The sequence below is a fragment of the Sparus aurata genome, chromosome 6, assembly GCF_900880675.1.
Source record: "Sparus aurata chromosome 6, fSpaAur1.1, whole genome shotgun sequence".
NCBI classification, from domain to species: Eukaryota; Metazoa; Chordata; class Actinopteri; order Spariformes; family Sparidae; genus Sparus; species Sparus aurata.
Genome location: NC_044192.1, coordinates 21,533,018 through 21,556,872, shown reverse-complemented (window position 1 = coordinate 21,556,872; position 23,855 = coordinate 21,533,018). Strand labels below are relative to the sequence as shown.

The following is a 23,855-nucleotide window of genomic DNA, read 5'->3' as shown; positions in this document are numbered from 1 at the left end:
GCTGTCTTTACCCCAAACATTGAAGGTTTATTGAGATTGACAGCAAGAGACAAACAAGGCATTTAGAATAAAAATCTCAGTGCAGTATTATACATCATCAAATGTATAATATAACAGAAAGTGTCTAGAGGTCCCCCTCAAAAAACAACATTGTATAATACATACTGATTTTCACACAAGACTCACATCAAACAAACATGCGTGTACAGTTTGCACAGTACCTTTACACTCAGACATTTGAGCAATTAAAATCAGTCAAACGCTGCGACTTTAAGTGACAGATTTAACCACTGACGATTTGTCATAGCATTTCATTGTAACTCCCAAAGTCCATCCTTTTTGGTTAAAAATGGTGGATTGATGGAAAGGTTCCATCTCTCAGGATTTTGGATTACAGAACAGAAGCTACATATTAGAGAAAAGTTGCATTTACAATGCTGTTTCCATCTGTTGTGGTGCAAGAATTTGATCTGCACCTCTGGAATGTTTACTATTTATCTTAACCTTTGTCCACTCAGCAGATGTTCTGAGTCAGATGGCTTCCCTTTTTAGATAATTCAGCAACTAGCAAAGATAAATATATTTTAAAAACAAGTTTCAGTTCACCATTCAGGGATTAAGGACTCATTAACTATAGTAGTTACAGTCTCCTCACAGTTTTTTGGGGGTTGTGATAGAAACATCTTCAGAAACACCAGGGCATATGGCGGTATACATAGTACACAATGTAATATACAGTAGATATTAAATATCATGGAAAAAGATGCTGAAAGTTAAGGGAATATCATTTCAATGATAACAGTAGACTCACATATCAAAAATATTGGCGTTTTCCTCACTGGGAGTCGAGCTACAGTAACAGAACAGATGTATAAAAATGGATTACGTTAACGTGAAAGTGCTTTACAGTTTGAGTCTGTTCAAAGGAAAACACTCTTCTCTCCGTGTCAGCGGAGAAGCTGCCATGATGGGCAGTGGAACAGCACCGTTCTCATAATGCTGTTTAGGGGTCCAAACAGGAAGTCGGACGAGGTCTCAGCTGGAACAGGAAGTGTTGGAGATTAGAAGTGAGCGGGGACAGTTTGCAGAGCGTCGTCTGTGGTTCGCTGCACATTCACATTCTGAAACAGTGACGAGAGGAGAGGACAGAGTTATTATCCTACATCACTCATCTGATATTTACAAATTAGACTTTTGTTTGTTGAGGGTTAGGGGTAATTCTTTCATATTCTTATTGGTAAACAGTAAAATGACTCTGATAGCTTTGAGTTTATGAAAATAATTCATGTTTTCATCTGGTATTCAGAGATTATATATAAGAACAGACCTTCAAGGTGCTGTTAACAGTTTTTAAGTATCAGTTTTATAATAGAAAACATCTTTTAAAAGGTAGATTTCTAAAACATGCTCATGGTTCAGAGTCATTTTGTGTCACAAAACTATTTCAATGATCAATTTCAGACAAATACAGAAGAAAGGGTTAATAGCTACTCATAAATAAAACCTCCACTTATGTGAACTATAAAGAACTTATAGAGAAACTGTATTCATTGAATGCAACACAGCTTTGTCAAAACCACTGATGTTTCCGACAATAAAAAAGTAACCAGAGAAAGAGAAGAGGTTTGTTTCAATTCAGAGTTTTATATTGACAATGAGTAAACCTTGACAAAGACAAAAAGAAAATAGAAAAAAGTTACATTTTATTAAATAATAATCTAAGCATGTGCGTTACCCACGAACAGATGAACACTATGAGTAATTAGTTCGTAGTTGTACATCTTGATTCAAGTTGAGTCCTAGTGATTAAAGTTTGGACAGCTGTTTTGGGTTAGTATCGCAGATTAAGTCTTCACATTCAAAACAGTAAACATGTTAACAGAGACAAAGTTATCTTTAACTAAAACATATAAAATCATGTTTATCAGTTCATGTTGTATGTTGAGGTGAAATGTATTTGTCACATGTGTCACTTGTATACAACGAAAAAAACAAACAGCAAGGTTGCATATTAAACATGTAAACAGCTTTATGTTAGCACGAAACACAATCATGGTCACATTTATTACTAAAAAATGCCCAATTCATGGTATTTAAAGACAGATTTACCAAATAATATTCTGAAATGTGTTTCATTTAATGTTCTCATTTATTCACTATCATATTTACACACACACACACACACACACACACACACACACACACACTTGTACTTATATACTTGTGAGGAGCTTCACTGATGATGTATTCTCCATCTTCTTGCCCTACACTGAACTTGAACCTAATTCTTACATTAACTCCAAAACGGAGTCTGAACCCTCACACAGTGCTGCCCTCAAAAACGTCTGTAAGAAACGTCCTTCTATAAGAAAAGTTGTTCCTCACAAATATCGACATACAAGTACAAACACATACACAGCGGAGTGATTTGTCCTGGTTTCCAGTTTTGTTTCCTATAATGATGTAAAACAAGGGAGATACGGTGGCCCTGAAGGCTCAACTCACTGCAACTTAATGATACATGCAAATGTTTTCTTATCTTTCAACATCCTGATGGCATGAAATGATATTATTTTTATACTAATGATGGCTTAGTAGTGGAGAAGGGTTAGGCTTTATTAAGTGTACGTCTTCCTTTTCAACCATGTACACTGTTTTTTTTTAGAATTTTCTTTTTTTGTCTAAATTTTCTATTCTTTCCATTTACAACTGTGTTCTTGACTTATTTTTAAAAGCTTTTATTTTACTCTTTGTTTCTTTGTTTTCACAAACATGTAATACATTCAAAATAATCTATAATTCTGATATTATTTCATATATTTGCTGTTAATCTGGGAATATCCTTCTGCTGATTACTCCCTTCTGAGTCATGTAATCAGAATGATTATTATGAAAAGTTGTTTTTCTGTTGTTTTCAGTACGACTTGCTGCATTTCTTTATTTTGCAGTGTTTTCTGTATTTGTGTTAAGTTGATGACATTGTTTTCTTGTGTTTAGTTTCTGCATGTGTTTTCTTAAGCTGCAGTGTGTTGAGCTCTCTGGGCCACCATAGAAAAGACCTGAGAGAAGAAAAAACAGCATGATTCTGCTCCCAATGGAAGACAAAAAATGATTGAGAAAAAAGTTCAATTTGACTCATAACAGCATGGAGGTAGGAGGCAATATCTTGGTTGTTGTCAGGGATCACAAGTGGACGAAGACTGAACACTGACAATCTGCGTGTCAGTGTGTCACACATTTACATTTTCTGTGCGATAAGACAAGAAGGATCAGCACTGAATGCTGGGCCTGCTTTAGATGGTAAATGAAGGCTAAATACAATGGAAAACTCCATAGAAATCACCAGAGACAGTCTCACAGAGCATTGTCAGGTAAACTGTTTACGGCGAGACATCCTCCCGACTGAGTCACAGATGAGTTGGGGGTAAAGCGCAGAGAGGTGAGTTGTCTACGTCGTCTGCTGAGAGACATTTCTGTGTGCTGCCAGGGATACCTACCTCTGGTCTGTCTCTGTGTGTGTTCACAGAATCCACGCCTAAATAGACAGACTCCACTTTACATCCTGAGCGAGAGTAAACAAAACAAAGATTATTATAGTTAGGTCAAGTGGAAAAACACAATGGAAGTTATCCTTTTCAGACAAAATGACGCTAAAAAATCTTGGGGAGGCATTTGTGTGGAACATGACACGGAAGAACGACTTTGCTACTCTCAATATGAGCAGAAAAAGTGACAGAACTCACCATAAGCCATGGGGGTCAACTTCAACACTGTGTGCAAAGGGCACTTGAGATAAGGCAATTCTTCTGTGGAGATAGAGAGAGAAAGTTATGACCGACCTTGTTAATGTCTGAAGTGGGTGCAGGAGCTTGACTGAACATTGAGGCTGTAAATTAACGTCTTTTCTTGTCTCGGGGCTTCCAGAGAATTGGACTATGTTGGATGAAATTATGTATGAAACCATTTTAGTACCCTATCTACTTCAGTCTACTACTTAAGAAGAATGCTGCAACACCTTTCTGCTATAAAGCTATAGAAATATTTTGTAGGCTACAAAACTTTGCTTGTCTTTCTATCAGTAGTGTGAGTCAGTAGAATCAGTTTTTGGGTGAACTTATCCTTTAAGGCTGCAAATGGAGCACATAATGTTCTAATGCATTCCAGTTAAGCCAAAGAAATAAATGAGGAAACACAACAAAGACAAAAAACAGTGAGACATATTCCTACACTTTGTGTCACCTACTGTGAGTCCTTCATACCTGCAGTCTTGTCCAGGAAATATGCAAGGAAACAGCGCATGACGGCCTGGTGACAAATCACCAGAACGTTCTCCTGTCTCTCCAGCTCCATCATCACAGGCTCCAGTCGCTGCACCAGATCTTCATAAGACTGACGGAGGACCAGAGACAAGTCAAAAACACACACTATATCAAAACAACAAACACAAACAAAGCCATGAGACTTCTGGAAGAAGCTCACTCTCACCTCTCCTTTTGGATAGCGGTAGCGGTACTTGTCTTGATCTCTTAGTGCAAACTCCAGAGGATAATGCTCTTGGATCTCCTCATACATCATTTCCTCACACACACCCTTTGTGAAGAGCAGAGATGATGTGTTTAGGTTAAGTAAACAAACACTTTAGAGGCATTTGTTTTAATGAAATCAAGAAGACTTACAGCATCAATTTCGTTGAGAGACTTCCACTGTTCATACGGCACTTCGAGGCACTCGGCTGTCTGGATCGTTCTCTTCATCTGACTGGTCCAGACTTTCAGATCTGTGATGTTCTGGTCCTGGATGAATTTCCCCAGACGTTTGGCAAACTAGAGTATAAGAGGCCAATTGAAGAAACATATTTCAAATCAAAAGAGAACAAAGATTTTTCTTTAAAAAAAAAAACCAACTTATTTTCTGGACAACAATTGTAAATATACTATATATAATCATTCCATGATATAATCGCACACCTCTTTTCCTCTGGCAGACAGTCCAGAGTCTCCTCCGATCCGTCCCTTGGTGTTGAGGTCACTCTCACCGTGGCGACACAGGTAGATGGAGCGTGGTGTAATGTGAATGTTCATCAGGTAGTATACGATTCGGCTCTGGATGTGGTCGAGAACGCGGTTCACCAGGTAACGACGGCCCACATCCATGATTTTTATGTAGGACAGATCCCTGGAGCGAGAGAGTCAAGTCAACCATCTGCGATCCTACAGAGGTAGTTTAATCTGATTGAAACGTGTATCCTCACCTGTCCAGAACCTCATCCAGAGTCTGGTAGGAGGACTCATAACATTTGATCCTCTTCATGAAGTCCTCAATGGCCTCCTCTGTGTTGCAGTGGATGTAGTCTGGGCTGCCCAGTTTAACTTGCTGTAAGAGAGAAGAAACACAGGAAGGCGGTGTGAGCAGGGTAAAGAGGAAGTCAGCTGTCTGACAACGCTTTTTTTGTTTCTTGTCCAGTGTGAAAATGCCCAAAATGCTCATGTTTTTAAACTCTGCAATGTCACACTATCACAGGAAGGAAGAGTGAATTTCTCAATGTCAGGTATTGCTTATGTCAATATTACCAAAATAAATACAGTATGCTTATTCGATTGTAAATTCTTTAAACTTTAAATATCAGAGGAGTCAAACCTTACCACGATATTTTGTGCAATGACATCTGCGTCCTCACACACAGACTCCACAAAAAATACCTGGATTGAAAAGACAGTAAAGTAAATGTAAATGTCGTCATGTCAAAGTGACGGATTGAATTTGATACTACTCAGCCTCGCTTATATACCTTGAAGCCATTCTGCTCAGCGAACTTCACGATGGTCGATCTTCTTTCTCTTGTTGTATTTGTGGCATCAAAAACCTGAAACAGCATGACAAATACACTCCTTATGTAGCCCAAATGTACAGCACATATACCGATATTATGATAATTTAACATGGAGAACTGAGGGACAGCTGCAAGAACTCACCGCCACCTGTCCTCCCTCGACACTGAGGTACTGCCGAACATCATTAAGTGCCGCCAACGCACACTGACTGTAAAAAGATTGCAGACACAAAGTCAGTAACCAACACTGACTGCTCGTTTTTTTTTTTTTTTTTTGGACATGCTGTAAAAATCAGAGCCTATCTATCTAAAAATCCTGAATATTATAAATATTTATGAATATATACACATTCCCACCAAGTTTACTGTTTTGGTGCATTTTAGACACAAAATGCATTGTTTATCTGTTAAAATATAAACACATTTTTGGGATGATTGCAAAAAATATGTGTATATCAGCTGATGTATTGATATCTGAATTTTTATGCTTCCTAAAATTGGTATCTGCGTAAAAAAAAATCCATTATCAATCAGGTACTAGTTTGTTTTTTGTTTTTTATGAAAACATACTGCACCCCACAAGTGTTATAATTGTTACACCCTTGAGTTTTGAGTCGTGCCCTGATGACTGTCATTTACATTTTCAAATTACTCATTTTCAAAGATACTCTACATGGAATGAAGTGTGACATTAATGCCATATTTTCTTACAGTCCAATTTAAATCATTTATTTAAAAAAAAATGTCACCAGTCAAATAGTGAAAAAGGAGGAACTTTACAACAACCGCTTCAGTTTTCTAACTTGCAACAATTTCTAATCCTGGTGGCTTTTAGCAGAGTGTGTATGTGAGGCAGGATTTTAGATAACTGAAATAACTGAATGCTCTTTTCACTCAGTTTTTGATTTAGGATGGAAAACTATTTTACAGAGGTAGAGGGCATAAAGTGAGTATCACTGCGCTTAATCATGTGACATAGAGAGCCAAAGATCTGCAAGCTTTCACCTCAGCAGCTGATCATTTCACAGATGAGCTGCTCCTGTCTACTTGAAGGACTTTTTAAATCAGTGTGTAGAATTTCTCTCTTGAGTCATGGTTGGCCAACCTTGCATGATATCAGCTGACAGCAGGAGAAGTCCGTGTTAACTTACCGTCTGATTTTTAAGCCCTCTTCATTATCTGGACGGAAAAACTCGAAGGACTTGTAGATCTTCAGACACTCCCTCCGGTACTGGCCAACATTGAACTCTGTTGCAGATGAAAATTATACATTTTTAAGATGGAAGATTAGCTGGTTTATACTGTAAGGTTTGTTTGTGTGTGTGTGTGTGTGTGTGTGTGTGTGTGTGTGTGTGTGTGTGTGTGTGTGTGTGTGTGTGTGTGTGTGTGTGTGTGTGTGTGTAGCAACTACCTTTGGTTGGCACACCTATCCAGTTCAAGTAGCGTGTGAGCTTCTTTGAAATGTAAGTCTTCCCTCGGGCTGGGAGTCCAACAGTCACTATGAGAGTTGGGCAGTTTGTCATACACACTGTGAGAGACAGACACAGAAAGAGAAACAGATTTTAAATGGATTCAACTCACTTCTCACATGTTACATTTGCTGACCATCGCTTGTCATCACTTCTCCATTCTGCAAGAGTTTAATTAGTCTTCAAGGTTGCTCATAATTACACTAGACTGTGAGAACACTTGTTGGAAGGATTTCAGCTCCCTCTGTGTGACAGTGACACACTTTAATACGACAGAAAAACCAAGCCAGAGAGCAGAGACACGATTACAACAGCTGAAAGTACAAACTCACTAAACAAAAAAAACAAGCCACATGCTTCTCTAGACACTGGGACATCTTATCAGCATTTTGGATTTGTGTCCTATCGGTGACTCGAGAGAAAGAGAATAGACGAAGGCCCGACAAATGGAAGAAATCTGTGAATAAAAGGACAAGTTGTCCCATGTAGACAGCAGGGGGAAAAGCAGGTCAGGGACAAAGTGGTTAATTAAAAACAGAAATATGTTGTAAAACAACTATGGTCAGGTTTTATCACTGCAGCGACCAACTCCATTTCACTGAACCACCTGAAAGTTTACAAGTACATTCTTTTTTTTATTATTCTTATCAAAATCTTGAGGATTTTTTCTGAATCAAACCTGCTGTTAGTCAGGACTTTCTGGGTCCCATCTGTACGCCGATTTGATATTTGGCAAAGAAAAATAAATAAATAAATAACACAAATGCCACATGATTATTATCATAGTCATTACATATAGTAAGTTGACCAACTAACTGTGTTTGAATAACAAAATATGTAAACATGAGCTAAAATGTACATGTAGTGATAAGAAAAGTCTAGCAAATGTTTGTGTGTTTTTCAGAACTAATACATAGATAAACATTTAAATAAAGCTTTAGCCTAGAGGTTCTTTTAGATTATTATAAATATTTCAAAATGTATTTTAATTATTATTTGAAGTAGTCAGTCCTATCCTGTGTTTTGGAATGAATCTATTCAGCTTCCTATTGTTATTACTCTGTTTATTTGTTTATTTTTATTCAAATGATAACTGACATTGGCTCACACTGTCCAACTCCTGCCTACTGACAAAGAAAAACAGCTGTCACGACCCTGAGAGGTTCTTCACATATTGCTGCAGGACAGCTTCCTCCTGCTGTTCACCTACACAAGGGGTTGTAGATTGATGTGGAGGGAGACTCTATGTAGGCAAAAGATGTTTAAAGGTGGGGAAAAGTTGAAGAAAGTGACTTGTTTCAGTGCCAGATGCAGAGTGTCTGGACCAGCAGCAGCCAAACCATCAGAGCTTGACTCAGCAAAACCAAGCTGACCTGCAGAGAGAGAGCAAAGCAGACTGAGAGAATCTGGGATGAAATAAAAAGCAGCTGCTCAGTGGCACGTCCAGCATAACACAATCAGACATGTTGGCTGGGACTGCTGGTCCCGGGTAAATTGATGCATCTGGGTCATGCCTTTGTCATATGGCCAATTTAATTACAGCCACTTATTCTGCTCAAGTTTACCTCCGCGCATGTGATATTAAGAGGAAAAACGAGGCAGATGAGCTGAGCATGATGCAACATTACAACGCAGCAAAAGGCGAGGATGATCGTTAGCACTTTGTTGGTGCGCAGCATCTGAAAACACCGCGCACTGATGTCACATAGCGGAATATGTCCACAGACAGGCTGGGAGCAGGAAACATGTCTGAAATAAACTATGACAGGGAAGACTAAAAAAACAGAAAGAATATCAGCAGGTGCCCGACATCACCACCCTGTCACATCCTTTGCGGCACTTGCCGGCCAGCTGCCCGCATCTTACCCCGTCTCTGAGCTATGTGCCCGTTTCTGCACGCCGGCATCCAGATCTTCCTGAGCGGGTTCTGGGTGAGCTCCCGCGGGGAAGAGTCCAACATGTACTCCTCGTTGTCTAACATCCTCGATGGTGGATGATCAACCTTAGCCTCCAAATGTTAAAATGAGGAGGTGGGCTACAGCCTTGGCAGTCTGATTCAGCAGTCTGCGGGGGGGAGGATGTCACAGATCAGCTGAGAAACAGCAGTTTCTTATTACCGTAATTGACCGGAGACTGCGCACAGGGGAGTGTGGGAGGAAAACAAGGAGCCGTGCACAGGATGTAACTTTGCATAGCCAGCATGTCTGTCGGGTTATTGCCTGTTGCAGTTTAATGCCAGGGGCTTTTCACAGGGTTGTTTACGTTGACATTTTTCAGCACACTGGGAAGGCACTTTATATAAGTAGAGATACTGATCCTGTACTCAATGTAGCATATACTAAGCCTACTAGCTTTTCTAAATGATCCGAGAAATATAGTGGCAAAATCCAATTGTCAAATCCAATAGGAAAACAGGAGCATTCGCAATGAAACATTATGTAAACAGAGGTGGTCAATTTTCACAGAAACATACCTGTAATGTTTCAGTTGCTTTTTATTTAGCTTTTTGTCGTCTTTTTTTTCTTTTTTATAAAACATTGTGTTTTTCTTGTCTTTCATATTCAACATTTTAGTTTTGTTGTCTTTTTAGTAAGCACTTTGTTTTTATTGTCTTTTTACTGAATATTTGTGTCATCTTTTAACTGCACGTTACTAAACTTTCCGTGCCCTTAACAATTCCTTGAATCCCTTTCCTTAATGTTTTCCAAATGTTTCCAGGACAAAGGACACATCCAGAACTCTTTCGAAGAAAACACGTTTTTAAAAGTTACCGTAATGACGCGGGTACTTTGCAAAATAAAGCGAGGGGGAAAAGCAGATGTTCGAAAAAAAAAAATAGCGTACAGTTGTACGCATGCAGCACACATGGGCAGTGAATGCAGCTGCGAATTGAACCAATCAGAGAAGAGAACACGGGCTCAGCAGCCAATAGGAGAGGCGGAACGGGGATGGCGAGGGCGTGCTGCCTGATGGGAGCTCGGATAAACATGATCGCGAAACACTATCGAAACCTCCAGCTTTACAGCTTTACAGCTTTACACGACCCGGCCACGGGCCCCACAGCCTCCACATCACACAGCAAACAACCTCAACCATAAACACAGTCACACACTGAAGGATTTGCTCTCTGTGTCTATAGAAATGTTTGATAAATCAGCTGCTAAAACTTGTTCACATTTGAGGCCATTATGATCAGTCTCTTATTTACAAGATAGTCAGCCACTTATTTCTGAAAATGTATTTGCCTAACTGATTAATACAATATCTCAAGCTGACTTTAACAGAGATTCATCTACTTAGTATCATTGTAAATTAATCACTTTTTGGATTTGGACTTCTCAGAGAAAACAGACCACTTAAAAACATCCCCTCTGAGAAATTATAATGGGTGTAGGGACATTTTGATGAAAAAACAAACATTAGTCGAGGAAACAATCAACTGATTAACCCATGATGAAAATATTTGTTAGGTGCTGGTTCTCACAGCCCAAGAGCCTCTTTATACTGCTTGTTTTTTGTTAGTCAAGAGCTAATACAACCCAAAGATAATCAGTTTGCATTGATATAAACACACAGGGAAGCAGCAGATCTTCACATGGAGAGGCTTGAATCAGCAATTGTTGGGTGTTTTTCCTTGATAGGTGACAAGTAATGATTCCTCTATAATTAGAACTGTTCTAAATTCATTTTCTGCAGATTAACTTATTTGTTAATTAATTGATCATGTCAACACATGATACATTATTTGTTCTCCAGCACAGTTGAGTCTTCCATTGGGTCTTGGGTTCAATTTCAGCATAAATGCCTCAGTTTGAATATGTGTTTATTTATAACAGTGTAAACCAAAAACAGCAATAGAGGTTTGTCACAAAACTAGATGGTATTTTACTTTCATTACGAAAGACTGGGACTTCCTTGTCTTGGAAAAGAATATTTTAAATTGACATCATATGCATGATTCATGGCACAATTCAAGAAGGATCGGAACATTACTTTATCTCTCTCTTTTCACTACCAAAGATTTTTTTTAAATAAGGTCCCATGAGCTCCACTGGAAGGGGTGTGACTTTGGCACCCTGTTAACATTTGCCCAACCAAATCTATAAATGGGAACTTGCAAGAAAATGCAGGTCAAGTTTCACTTTCAACTATTGACTGAACCATGTCAGAGTCTGACTTGCAATAATTCTGTAAGTTTTCTTCAAGTGTTTGTTGTCATTTTGATGAGACTTGTACTAATAGTAATGTAGTGTCAAAGCTGTGACACCAGGTGGCACTGTGCACTCACTTTAAAAAAGGCCCCGCATTTGAAATTGAGTGATGTAAACAATGTAGCTAAGACAAGGATGTGTCTGAGGCCTGCTGGCCGCCTGATTACCAGTTCAGTGTCTACTGTAACAGTAAAGGTCAGACAGCACTGCTGTCAGGCATGTCAGCAGGGCTAATCCCATTAGCAACACACTACACCCCTCAGCTACCAGCAATTAATTCATTAACACACATAACTTCCAACACACACTATCTCTCTACAATTAGTTTCAAAGCTGTTTGACAGACAGTTAAAAACCCAGTCGCCAGAATAAAAGTTGGCAATGCACATTTCTGCAAGTCACAAACCTGTATATGAAGAAACTTAACATTTCTTTATGTTGCAACTTTATGTTTCTTTACAAATTTCTATTTTATGTTGTTCTTACGGTCCAGTTAGGTTTGAGGACAAAATCAACCTGGTTTTTATTTATTTCAACACAAACACGGCTTACAATTGTTGAAAAGTTATCTCAGAATTGGGTCACTGCAGCCTTCGCAGCCTTCACACGTAACTCCACCACTATCCGATATGAAAGTCAGGTCATAAACATGTAATGTGAACATGAAATAATACGTTACTGTAGAAAAGTCAATATGGTATACAAATGTGAATGTATCTGCGGTTTGCAGAAAGGTTCCTGGCGAATGGGCTGGAGTTAAAGATGGTCAATATCACATCAAACTGCTGCAGAAGCACACATGAGAAACAGAAATTGACAATAAATATACAATAAACCAAATAACGTCTTTGAGCATTGATACAGTATCAAAATACCCAACTACTCAGACATCACATTGTATTCAATAATAATTAGCCAAACATGTTCATAACACTCGGCCGCACTCATTTACTCCCCGACTTAACCCCAAAGGGCATTTTGAAAAACAAAAAGAAAACACTACATCGGAAGTCAGCAATAAGATGACACAAAGGATGACTTCTGATCTTAAGTACCTTACATAACCTTTGCAAACAAAGCCACAGAAGGTGTGTCATATTCAGCTGAGTGCCAGCTGAAGAATGTATCAACCTCCTGTCACATCTGCTGCTTGGTTCCTGGCATAAAAGCTGCATTGCTGTTTCTGTTATTATGTTGTGCAAGTAACAGAGGAGCAGAAGAAAACATAATGTCGTTCTATAATCTATAGCAATTTAGTTTAAAGACTTCAGGGACTCAGAGTTTGGTTTCTGTTGAACTTCTTACATACAAAGATCAGTATTACACCAGGATATGGGCAGGCTTTCTGCAAGATGTTTGTACGTGACTGCAGTGATTCGACAGACACTGATGTCTGGTGATAAGGCCTGGCTGGCACTCAGTACACTGAGGAGCTGGATGGAGTTGAGGTCAGGACTCTGTGCCTGCACCCTGAGTCTTGTCCCACCACTACAAACTTAGAAAAACATTTCTTTATGGACCATGTTTTGGCAAAGTTTGTACGAGAACTTTCATTTAATTAATCATTAATTTGATCAAGTGCCATGAAATTGATTCAAATCTGATCACAGTTTGGTTTGGAACCCTTTTTTGGTTATATGTAGGGTGGCAGGATGTCTCATATTGCAATTATTTTGACAGATATTGTGATTATAATAGGATACACGATTAGTGGAAAACATTATTTGTGATTATTTTCATTCTCAAATTTAAAACTTTTAAAATCATGATGTTGTGATATTTGTTGGGGTCTGTTCTGGGGGGTCTGTTCATAATATAACGATATTGATGATAACAGTGATATTATTAAATGAAATATTGATATTGTGTTAATAAGACACATATGATAATATCTTGCGAATGATCCAGTGAACATGTTAGACCGTGTAGATCTTTTATTTATCAGTTCATCTGGTTGCCTTTTCGCTTTTTTCATTTTCACTGTGTGCATTCATTTTGCAATGATAGTTGTGTAGTGAGAATGTGATATTGTGAAAGCCCTAGTCTGTACTAAATAAACATGTTTCTTTACATTTAGAGAAAAAGACTTGTAGGTCAACGCATCTCCAGACAAAACAGGACTTAATTTTAATCCTGTTTTGTCACACATACTACCTTTATCAAAAAACTGCATTGTGTTTTGGATAGTATTGCAGTAAATTGTACAGCCATAGTTTAATCCAATCAACAGTCCCAAACCAAAACATATTCATTTTACACTGACATAGTCCAAAGAAAATTAGCAAATACCCACATATACTTGTGATTATTGACTCTAAAATATGTTGACAATGTATTTTGTGTTGATCGATTGTTATTAATGGACTTATCCTTTTGGCACTTATTTACACAGTATCTATTGTAATCCAGAATCAATAGGCTCTTATTGTGCTACACACAAGCAAGATTAATGTGTCCATTGGATAGAATCATTGCAAATATTTGTAACCATAATAAACAAAAATAACACAAACAATCGTGAACCTGAATGCTCCAAGATGCAAAACATCAGCTTGATGAGTGCGCCGAGAGTAGGCATACAAGTACTGCATAGGCATCATGCATACACATGTAGGCTACAGCTCTGCTGCCTGAAGCCTATAATGAGATTCTGAGTGAGCGGGTGAACTTTCCCCCAGATAGAGAGCAGACACAGGGAGGGAGGGAGCTGCAGAGAGCGAGGGACGGAGGGAACAAGTCTGTGAACAAGGAGGAGAGGAAGTGTTTTATTGTGATAATTCAGAGCAGGATCCGACAGAGATAATAACAGAAAAAAAACAAGGATTATTAAGTAGAATAGAAAGGTGGGAAAAGAAGCCGAGAGAAGGCAAATTTACAAAAGCTGGGGCATGGAGATAAATATCCTGTGGAGGTAGACAACCTCTGTGGTGTGCTTGTAGGGCTATAATCATCTGTGTTGGGTCTGCTGCACCCACTGAAGCAGATTTCTCTCCGTCTTAACACATACGGGCAATGTGGGCACTCCTGACACAAAGCTAACTTGCAGCGCTTTCTTTACATCATACATTACATTAAAGCACCTCAATACAAAGTTTTACCTGTTCTTAAAATAAAACACTCCAAGTATGCGGCTTTGTATCCTGATTTTCCTGTTTTTCTGCTCAGCCCCACCTCTCTGCGTGTTGGCAGACATACAGCTAGCAGAGCACATCTCCTACTCACCAACACAGCCTGAGCCCTGTTCATCCCTCGTACATCTGCCACAACAGCTCTGCCTGCAGACATTTAAACCACTGTGACCATATTCGTACAAGGAACAAGAGCGAATCCCTCTATCAGGACACAAAGCCTAACAGAGACTAAGTCAGAGTTTGTCCTCACCGCATGCCGCTTGTCAACAATACATCATGATGAACGGCCCCTCCAGGCTACAGGACCAACAGAGTTACATAATAGCTTATTCTTCTGATGACTGAGTCATTGGATTATATAGGCCGTAGTGCTAGCATTGGCTCAGATGCTGTCCATATGCACATAATCCTTTGTAGCAAGTCTTCTCAACAACGGGAAGAATATGATGGGGTTGGTTTGCAAAAGTATATACAAGTTCAGACTGAGATGTTTACACAAACATGAACACTGAAATCTCCTCTCCATCTGTCACATCCACTGCAACACACGTGAAAAGGGGAAGCCAACTTTACAGTAGGTGTTCGCAACAAACAAGTCATTTACAAAGAGGAAAAAAAAATTACATCAGCCACTATAAAAATGATGGTGAAATACGCATTGAAAAAACACTGATAATCTACTGGTAATGGAGAACTTGAACATTCACTACCCATTTGGTTGATGGACCAAAAAGTGTTACAAATGATCAGATCTGTGGCTGCAAGAATCCCTCTAAAAACCAAATAAAATCCTACAAAATAAAAGGCAAGTGTACAATTTCTTTTCATAACAAAACGTGTACAAACACCGTCAATGTAATACATGCATACATGCATATAATCCATCCAACCCATGTACACATTTATCCAGTATGTATTCTGTGTGTTGTTGCACTACTTGTATTGTCTACAACAAACAGAATAGCTGACTTGTACAGACTCTTTGTTGTATACTCTTTATGGTGTTGACCACTGGTGTTTTTAAATATACTGTACCCACTTTCTTTGCACATGTTACTGTCCTTTACCATAAGGTATTGTTTTAGTTTTGTTGTTTTTAGCCATACATCTATTTCTGTGTCAGTGCACTGTGGATGACTTGATCAACAAAGCCACTTCTGATTCTGAACTTGTGTCACTTTGTTTGTAACTATAGTGAGAGCAATGTAAGAAGCTCCTGAATCCAGGGTGGTCCACAAACCAGGTATTACCTTGATGAAGTTTAAGTTAAATGAGCCTCCAGGTCAGATGTGATTGTAACTTTTACTCTCTCCTCCATGCACACACTGAGGTCAGACTGCATTTCCTCATCATTATCTTTGTCAATAACTAACCGTAGAAAATGCCTCAAACAATCTCAACTTAATCAGATGACATCTCCAACCTAATTCAGATCATTTCTTAAACATAACATTGCGGTACGTGGCCTGATGTTTGCGAACAGTCAGTGTTTACTACTCCTGACTGTCAGTTCACCAGCTAGCTTAGAGGCTAGCAACCAGCAGCTGCAGCCAGGCTGAGCAGCACTCAGGAAGATGCTAGCTACCAAAGCCCCCCTTGGCATTTGTAATAAAACTATTTCTCCACTCCGTGAAGCCTGAAATGCCAAGTCTTCCCCACATTTCGCGGCTGTGTGTCGCAGTCTGTCCCGCCTCTCCTCGGTACAGAGCCCTGTCAGCTCTGGACCATGCCTACGTGACAGACAGACTTGTTTACTTCATCCGCTCGCTAGCACAGCTGCTCTGTAGCGCCCACCGCACACCATGTCCACTGACGAAGAGTGGATAAAAACACAGGAAATACAGAAAAGTGTGTCCTCGGCGGGAGTGTGAGCCTACCTGCTCTGTCCCGCGTGTTTCTCGGGCGGCAGGAGCCCCTCATGGTCCAGGTTTTAAGGCTCTTGTTCCCGGCGTGGTGAGCAGTGAGCGTCCTACAGCCGCACAGACACCAATGAATGAAGAGTGAGCAGCTGAGAGGGGCGCGCGCTCATCAACGCGTCTGTACGCACGCGCGCGCATGTATACATCCACTTGTTATTGTTTTAGATGTTCTCGAGTACCTCCACCTGCACCTCCATCTGCACCTGTATGTATACATCCACTTGTTATTGTTTTAGATGTTCTCGAGTACCTCCACCTGCACCTCCATCTGCACCTGTATGTATACATCCACTTGTTATTGTTTTAGATGTTCTCGAGTACCTCCACCTGCACCTCCATCTGCACCTGTGCCCTCACCTCTACCTGCATCCCTGACTACAGGTATTAAAATGAATAAGTTCCCCCCCAAATCATAATTAAAGTCATTATCTTCTCAGCCTCATGTGAATCTAAAATGTTGTTGTCCACAAAACATTGCTGGAGCCTCACACAAAAACAGTGTTGCATCATTGTCCTAAATAACTGGAGATGGGGACTCGTTTAAGACCTAAAAGAAGAGGAAAGAACCGAAAAAAAAGAAGAAAACCTTGAAATTGTACAATGTGGCTTCGGGGAAGAAATTTTAATCACAAGAGAAGGATCATCACTGACTCATTCAGCAAACTGAGTAAACAAACTCTCTTTGTCTTCATGATCGAATTAGCTGAATAAACAAACTGACCCTAAATCCAAAAGAAAAGTTGATTTTCCAGTCTAATTTGGTACTTTGGGATGTCGGCCTACCCCTCCTGCAAACCCTAAGCGTCAGTTTTTGAGGAGTTGGGAATGAGACTCAAAAATCAACTTTCCTTACAAATAGCACATTTAAAGGACAACACAATTTCATAATGTTTTACTTTGTTTGCCACCTTTTGCTTTGCAGCAAACCTACAGCTGTTTATTGACTCACCAGCAATGGACTCACAACTTAAAGTTCCAAAGTTGTCTTTAAGAAATCACATTTAACATTTAATAAGCTGATTCTTAAAGGTACACTGTGTTGTTTGGGGGAAGGGTCTTTGCTTCCTGTTTTTTTAATTATTATTATTTAATGCTGTAGAATACCTGAAAAGTAAAACAATCAATGCAATGCACAAATGCAACCTCCCCTTATTGACTGTGATAACTTCTAATTTAGAGAGACTGACTCTGTTTAATGTCTACAGTCGTGATAAGAGAGTGGTAAATCTAATTATTGTTATTGTTGCAGTGCATTAATAAGTGTTTAAATGTTCTAGCTCCATGATATTGGAGACTGTAATAATGTAAATTGATGTTTGGTTTAATGTCTTCACATTGCACGTTTGGTGTATGATTGGTTGCAGACTTGCAGCTGCTCCCTATTTACAATAGCTTCCTATCGTCCCAAACCATTTGCCTGATAAAGGTGAAGCACTGAATTGTCAATAGTAAATGTATTATTGGAAGTAAGAGTGTGTGCAGGAGTTTATTTGAAACTTTGGAATAAAGGTATCATAGCAACAGCACAGATTGAACCAAAGTTTCTTGACAGGCGCATATCATTGGACTTCAGTATCAGACTCTGTTTAACCCTCATCTTCACTCGTGCCTCGCTGGAGCTGCTGCTTTTGTCTGATGTCTCTCAGCGCAGTCAGGATGAGGTCACTTTTTTCAGCAGCACTTGAGGAGCCCACCTACACGGCAAAGGAAAGTTACGATCATTCACTCCCCTCCTTTACAAATTCACATGGAGGTTAACAGAACTGTGTCCTAGTCCTCTTACATCTTTAAAACTGATGCTCTTCCTGATCCTCTCTGGAGCAAGCGGAGCAGGAGTAGACGGAGGAGGAGGAATCCAAGGGGGAAGCGGACTCTGGTATAGTGACTGTCTGCGCTGTGCTGTCTTATGGGAGGTGGTGCTGCCTTTGACGGAGGGAACAGGTGGCAGAGGTCCTTTCTTCAGAGCAAGGGAGATGGACGTCCCTGCAGATCTCGGCAACGTATGAGACACTGGGCCTGACAAATGTGCCAGAAGCTGCTATCACTTTTCAATATTTACTTTTAAAGCACAAGAAAAACATTTTCAAAAACAACATTAAAGGGGTAGTTCAGATTATTTGAAATGAGGCTGTATGAGATACTCAACCATCATCAGTGTATTACCTGCAGTGGATGGCTGTCAGCATGCTGCAGGTGTAGGAAGATAAGCAATGTAGTGCTGTGGACAGGGTCAGCAGCAAAATGTATCTTAGCAGCTGAAAACGGCCCACCTAATAAAAAGAATCCATATCCCTTTCAGTGTACACCATATTTACCTTGCCAACAGACACACTTTTCTAACCAGAAAATGCTGTTGTACAAGTCAAATATTGCTCTCTCCAAACAAACACTCCTTTTGGAAGAAACAACAAGTCTTTAAAATGCAAAAGTGACACGATAACACAAATAAATTCACCCATCAATGCAGCGGTAGACAAGCAACTTTTACATTCTGCAAAATTATAGTTGTTGACGAGGCAGTCTGGCCTGGAGAGAGTGCTAATTTTCATTTGGTCAAAAAAAGGCTATCTGTTGGAAAGATAAAGCAGTGAAAATATTCTAAATATAGCATACACTAGTGATATCAACATTTTAGGGGTTTCGATGCTGACCCTGTCCACAGCAGTACATTTCTGAGCTTCGTTCACCGGAGAACCTGCTGATTTCCAAACTGGGGGCGTGCCAACTGCCACTGACTATGGAAAAGTACCTCACACGATCCCCCTTCAAAAGACTTGAATGATCTTGAACTCTTGAGCATACACTGCTCAACATTTTCCAGAATAAAGCACCTCTGTTCCTCAGCTCTCTCTGCACAGCGTTGACACCGCCAAACTGGTTGATGATGCAGTCGACAGCTTCAGCAACGTCTTTGTCTTTCAGGTCGTCCTCACTGAGTTGTGCCCGCATCAACAGACTCCTCATAGAGGTGTCCAGGTCCTGAAACTTCACCAAACAGATACAGCAAGGAATGTGATGAATTAGCATTTTATCTCCACATGGACTCTTTACAATTTGATGTTGTCTTGATGCCTGTTTGACTGTAATTTTCCTTACTGAACTGGTGGTTGGTGTAACTTCTTCTGTTGATGGTGCATCCATGGTCAAAAGCTCCCCCTCTTCTGAATCATCTAGTGGCTCAATTCTGCAGAGAACGGAGACACAAAGTTAACTATAACTCAAATTATCTGTTCTCTTCTCATCTTCACGTTAAAGTCCTTTTTGTCACCCTGAATCAGGCGGGTCACATTTTGAGCTGTCCTCTCGTTCAACACTTGTTTTTTTAATCATCCAGGTCATCTTTTCTGCAAAACAGACAATGTAAAATGAGAAGAAACAAGATATGACTGAAACACGTTTATTCATTTTTTTGTAATTATGAATCATCTATTAGCTGGTTTAATGACCTTGTTCTCTTTGGACAGCCTCCACTGCAAGATGAAATTCCTCCGCCTCCTCCTCATTTGCAAAGTTGAGGCCTACCTGATGATCCTGTGCAAACACAGTAAATCCACCTTAAACCAGCTGAAAAACTCTGATAAAGCATGTCGCACACAAACAGGGGCACTTACATCTGCAGGGAAAGTGTGGAAGAACGTTCGAGCTGCAGTGTATTTGAATGGGATGAACAACTCCTGCTCCCACAGTAACTTTGCACGCTGTGTTTAAGATAAGATAAGGGAAGGATGAAAGGAAAGGAGAAGAGGAAATAGGTTATGAATGGATATTAAAGTATTTATAGGTACACCCATTAAGATACATGTCCCTTTTGTGCTGAAAGGGAACTGCAAATCAAAGAAAACAAGCTGTCCTATGCTGCCACTTCACTGAGGGAAGTGGTGTGCTGGTGGATTTGAGTAGGTGGAGTATCTCTATTCAGTTCTGCAGTTCCTCTTACCTTGACACAGTACAGTTGCAGGAAGTAGGAGTGAATGGACTCGTTCTCAATGAGACACACAGCACCACAACCCAAACAACTCCAGCCCGGACTCTCACCCTCAGCATCTTTGGCCCTTAGTAACTGTGCTACTGTAGTTTTGATCAGCTGAAATAGACCAGGAGTCACACAGATCATAAGAATGGTATAGCCTTATTCAAACTATATATATATAGTATAGAATACAGCATAGTTTATATATATATGGACTATAGCCTATATAAAGAAGAAGAGCAAGGAGCCTGTAATCAGCAGCTTGAAATGTGTAACTAGAGCAGAAAAATGTCATGGAAATTGAGTCCATCTTAAATAGATACTTAAATTCTTCGGCTGAAAAAAGTTCCGTCATTACATTTGCCCTACAGTTAGTACAGTTTTGCCTCTTTTATTTTACTTTGATTCTCAATGTTCTTCTTCTTTGTGCCTCGGAGCAACCTTTGAGACATTCTGGTTTAGTTTCAGAGCGAGAGAGGTTGCTCCTCAGAGAGACCATGACCTCTTTTCAGAGGCTGATGATTCTGTGAAATGATCCATTTAACTGCGAGCTTCACGAGGCCAAACCACTTCATTAAACCCTGCCATGACATAATCCGGTGTTATCACTTCTTTTTCAAGTCCTACCTCACCGTTAGTTTTCAGTATTCACCAGGCAAATCCTCATAATCCATAATGCGCAAAACATGTGGGGTCACAGAATTAAGGTGTCATCTTTTCTCTGTTAATGATTTACTTTTGGTATCTGATGTTCACTGTTACGTTGACGACACGCTGTTCTACCCACCCATCAGACCAACTGAAATTTGTTCTTTTATTTAGGACTATTTCCCATGGGTCCAAGTGATCACACTCTTATCTCTTCACATGTTAGTGCACATCACTGTAGTCCATGAGAGACTGCTTTCTGTGGCATTCAGAAAAACACACAAAGCTCCCCCTTAGTTTCTTGACAAAACAGTCTGTAATACTAGGGCTGGCTTTTACTGTAAATTGTTGTTTGACTTCTCTTTCATATCACCTCTGTTTATCTCTTTATTTATATCATCATTTACTTTTTTCTTTTGTCAAAGGTCCAGTGTGTACTATCTAGTGACATCTAGTGGTGAGGTTGCAGAACGCAACCAAGCGAACACTGGTTTTCTGAACATCCCCTACTTTGCCTTTTAGAACAAACAAACAAACACAGGCGAACAGCCAACTGGTATTGACTCTGTGGAAGAGAGCCAGCTCCCTTAGCTCCCTCCCATATAGATTGAATAAGAAAGCAGTTTAATATGACCCATATTTATGCCTCTTTTTAAGGGGTGACCTCTAGTGACTGCAGTAATTATTACAGCTGAAAAAGGAGGAAGCGAGGAAGAGTAGCAAAAAGAGTGAAAAGTCAGAGAAGGGGGAGGTCAGGGATGGACAGACGATTTGATCAAACACAGAACTTTACCACTGTTCCTGTCCAGTGTGAAACCTGCAGACAACAGTGAATTCTTTTTACTTACTAACGCAGTGAAGTTACGTCACATACATCACATACTGTGAGTAACGTAGGTAACATGAGGACGTTTTTAACGGAAGTTTCAGAAGTGATGCTGTGATTTTAACCTAAACTGTGATGTTTTCCTAAACAATATTTCTCTTGCCTAAACCTAACCAAAGTGTGACCATACAACTAAGGTAACTGTTAACTGTAACTCTGCAACTGCCATGTTGTTTTGGGAATGGTGCTATATATTGTTTTGGGAGACTGGAACAATGGATCTATTTAGTCATTTAGGTATGAGGATGTATTGAAAGGGCTCTTTCTTAGGAATGAAAACAACAATTCTTAGTTTCAGGTGATTGTACACTAATGACAACAATTACCTTTAATCACTATACCTGTCTATATACATATTATATCACATTTCTGCAGAAAATGGACCCGCATAATTCATACATACATAATTCCTCCGTTAAGTTCACATTGAAAAATGATTTTGAAGGATTTTATCTTAGATGTTCTAGCGTGACATGATGAGATAGTTCCAGGAAGTACAAGCAGCAGAAACTGTAAACCAAACAGCCCCCACAGAAATTCCATTCAGATAACATCAAAATAGAAATTGCAGACTAAAACAATATTTTTGCTGTTACACTGGTTGAAATTTTTATGCATACAGAACAACCTGAGTTAAGCTAAGTTGTGTTTTATGGCTGTTGATTTGAATGAACTTACCTTACAGTGAGGTTCGAGCAGAGTGAAGAGGATACCTTTCTCACGGATGGTCAGCAGATCGCTCATGACATGACATCCAGGAATCAGACTTGACGCCATCACACAACTTTTGTTCTCACCTTCTGCTCACCACTGCTGTCACTGTTTCCCCCCTTTTTTATTTTTCTAATCCACTGAACACACCAAGCCTGAACGCATTTACTTCGTATCCTTACCGTAACTGGTTTGAATGGAAATATTTCCAGCTGGTGCAGCCGGTGACCATGCAAATATATTTGACTTAGTGTACGCTTGTGTGTGCACTGTGGCTTTCCCTCACTAGCTGAACAACTGTATTTATAGTTGATGGGAAAAGAAAGCAGATGTTTGTTAATCATTCAAAATTAGTTAAAGATACTCTTACAGTGTCTATTCCTCAATTACAAGAGCAACTGTGGGTCTATTAGTTGTAAAGTATTTGATCACATATCGTTCACCTTGTCACATGTATTAAATTAATTTAGATTTGAAGTCATTACTTTAGTGTTTTTTATTCTATGCCACCTTGTATATTCTACTTTGCTAAATTTCAGGGGAAACGTTGAACTTGAACTTTTATTTACTTTTATTACTTTTTAGATTTATGTTTGACGTACAAACATAGTTATGAAAAAACAAAAATTCAGTGTTGTAGATTAAACTCTCAAACAGTAAATAAAGTGGTTATAATGAGCTCCATTTTAACCATACAACATTACAGGGGTAATATGTAAGAACTGTCCACCTGTCAGAGTCATGCTCCCAATAAACAGGTGGCAGCACATCACCAGGGTAACTGCTAACTGCCGCTAACTGTAGCTACTATTAGCTTGTTCGCTCAGTTAGCCTTACAGTTAGCAATGCAGACCGGGAGACTGGGCACTGTGGAAATGCTGTCTCAAAAACATCCTGATGTTGAGAAACTAGTTCTCCAGCACATTGAAGTCAATAATGGTGCCAGCCTGGACCCTCACCAGTTTGCTTTCAGACCCAACAGACCCACAGTGGATGCCGTATCCACTGCCTTTCACCCAGTCTTCGCACATCTGGAGAATAAGTACAGTTACATCAGGATGCTGTTTGTTGGCTTCAGCT

General features: G+C 39.6%; 2 protein-coding genes across 6 annotated transcripts; both read right to left on the bottom strand.

The window, feature by feature from the left end:
• Positions 1-2: 2 nt before the first annotated feature.
• pfkfb4b (6-phosphofructo-2-kinase/fructose-2,6-biphosphatase 4b) lies at positions 3-16,665 on the bottom strand. 5 transcript variants are annotated; one of them, XM_030420219.1, is made up of 14 exons: positions 16,519-16,665; positions 7,242-7,358; positions 6,982-7,078; positions 5,973-6,039; positions 5,789-5,863; positions 5,643-5,699; positions 5,252-5,373; positions 4,968-5,175; positions 4,677-4,823; positions 4,486-4,590; positions 4,260-4,389; positions 3,744-3,806; positions 3,498-3,562; positions 3-1,121 (listed from the first exon to the last, which is right to left on the bottom strand). In XM_030420219.1, the coding sequence occupies exons 1-14, from the start codon at positions 16,559-16,561 to the stop codon at positions 1,062-1,064; spliced, it is 1,356 nt and encodes a 451-aa protein (XP_030276079.1). In that variant the 5' UTR covers positions 16,562-16,665; the 3' UTR covers positions 3-1,061. The 5 variants fall into 5 exon arrangements, with proteins under 5 accessions (XP_030276079.1, XP_030276075.1, XP_030276076.1 ...); XM_030420215.1 differs by lacking the exon at positions 16,519-16,665 and adding an exon at positions 9,166-9,416; XM_030420216.1 differs by lacking the exons at positions 3-1,121; positions 16,519-16,665 and adding exons at positions 1,625-3,059; positions 9,166-9,418.
• Positions 16,666-17,803: 1,138 nt separating this feature from the next.
• On the bottom strand, positions 17,804-22,894 carry LOC115583761 (wiskott-Aldrich syndrome protein). The gene is made up of 9 exons (XM_030420936.1): positions 22,743-22,894; positions 20,498-20,644; positions 20,172-20,258; positions 20,007-20,091; positions 19,829-19,904; positions 19,657-19,744; positions 19,392-19,545; positions 18,344-18,576; positions 17,804-18,254 (listed from the first exon to the last, which is right to left on the bottom strand). Exons 1-9 carry the CDS (start codon positions 22,839-22,841, stop codon positions 18,147-18,149), a joined length of 1,077 nt encoding a protein of 358 aa, XP_030276796.1. The 5' UTR covers positions 22,842-22,894; the 3' UTR covers positions 17,804-18,146.
• Positions 22,895-23,855: the final 961 nt, after the last annotated feature.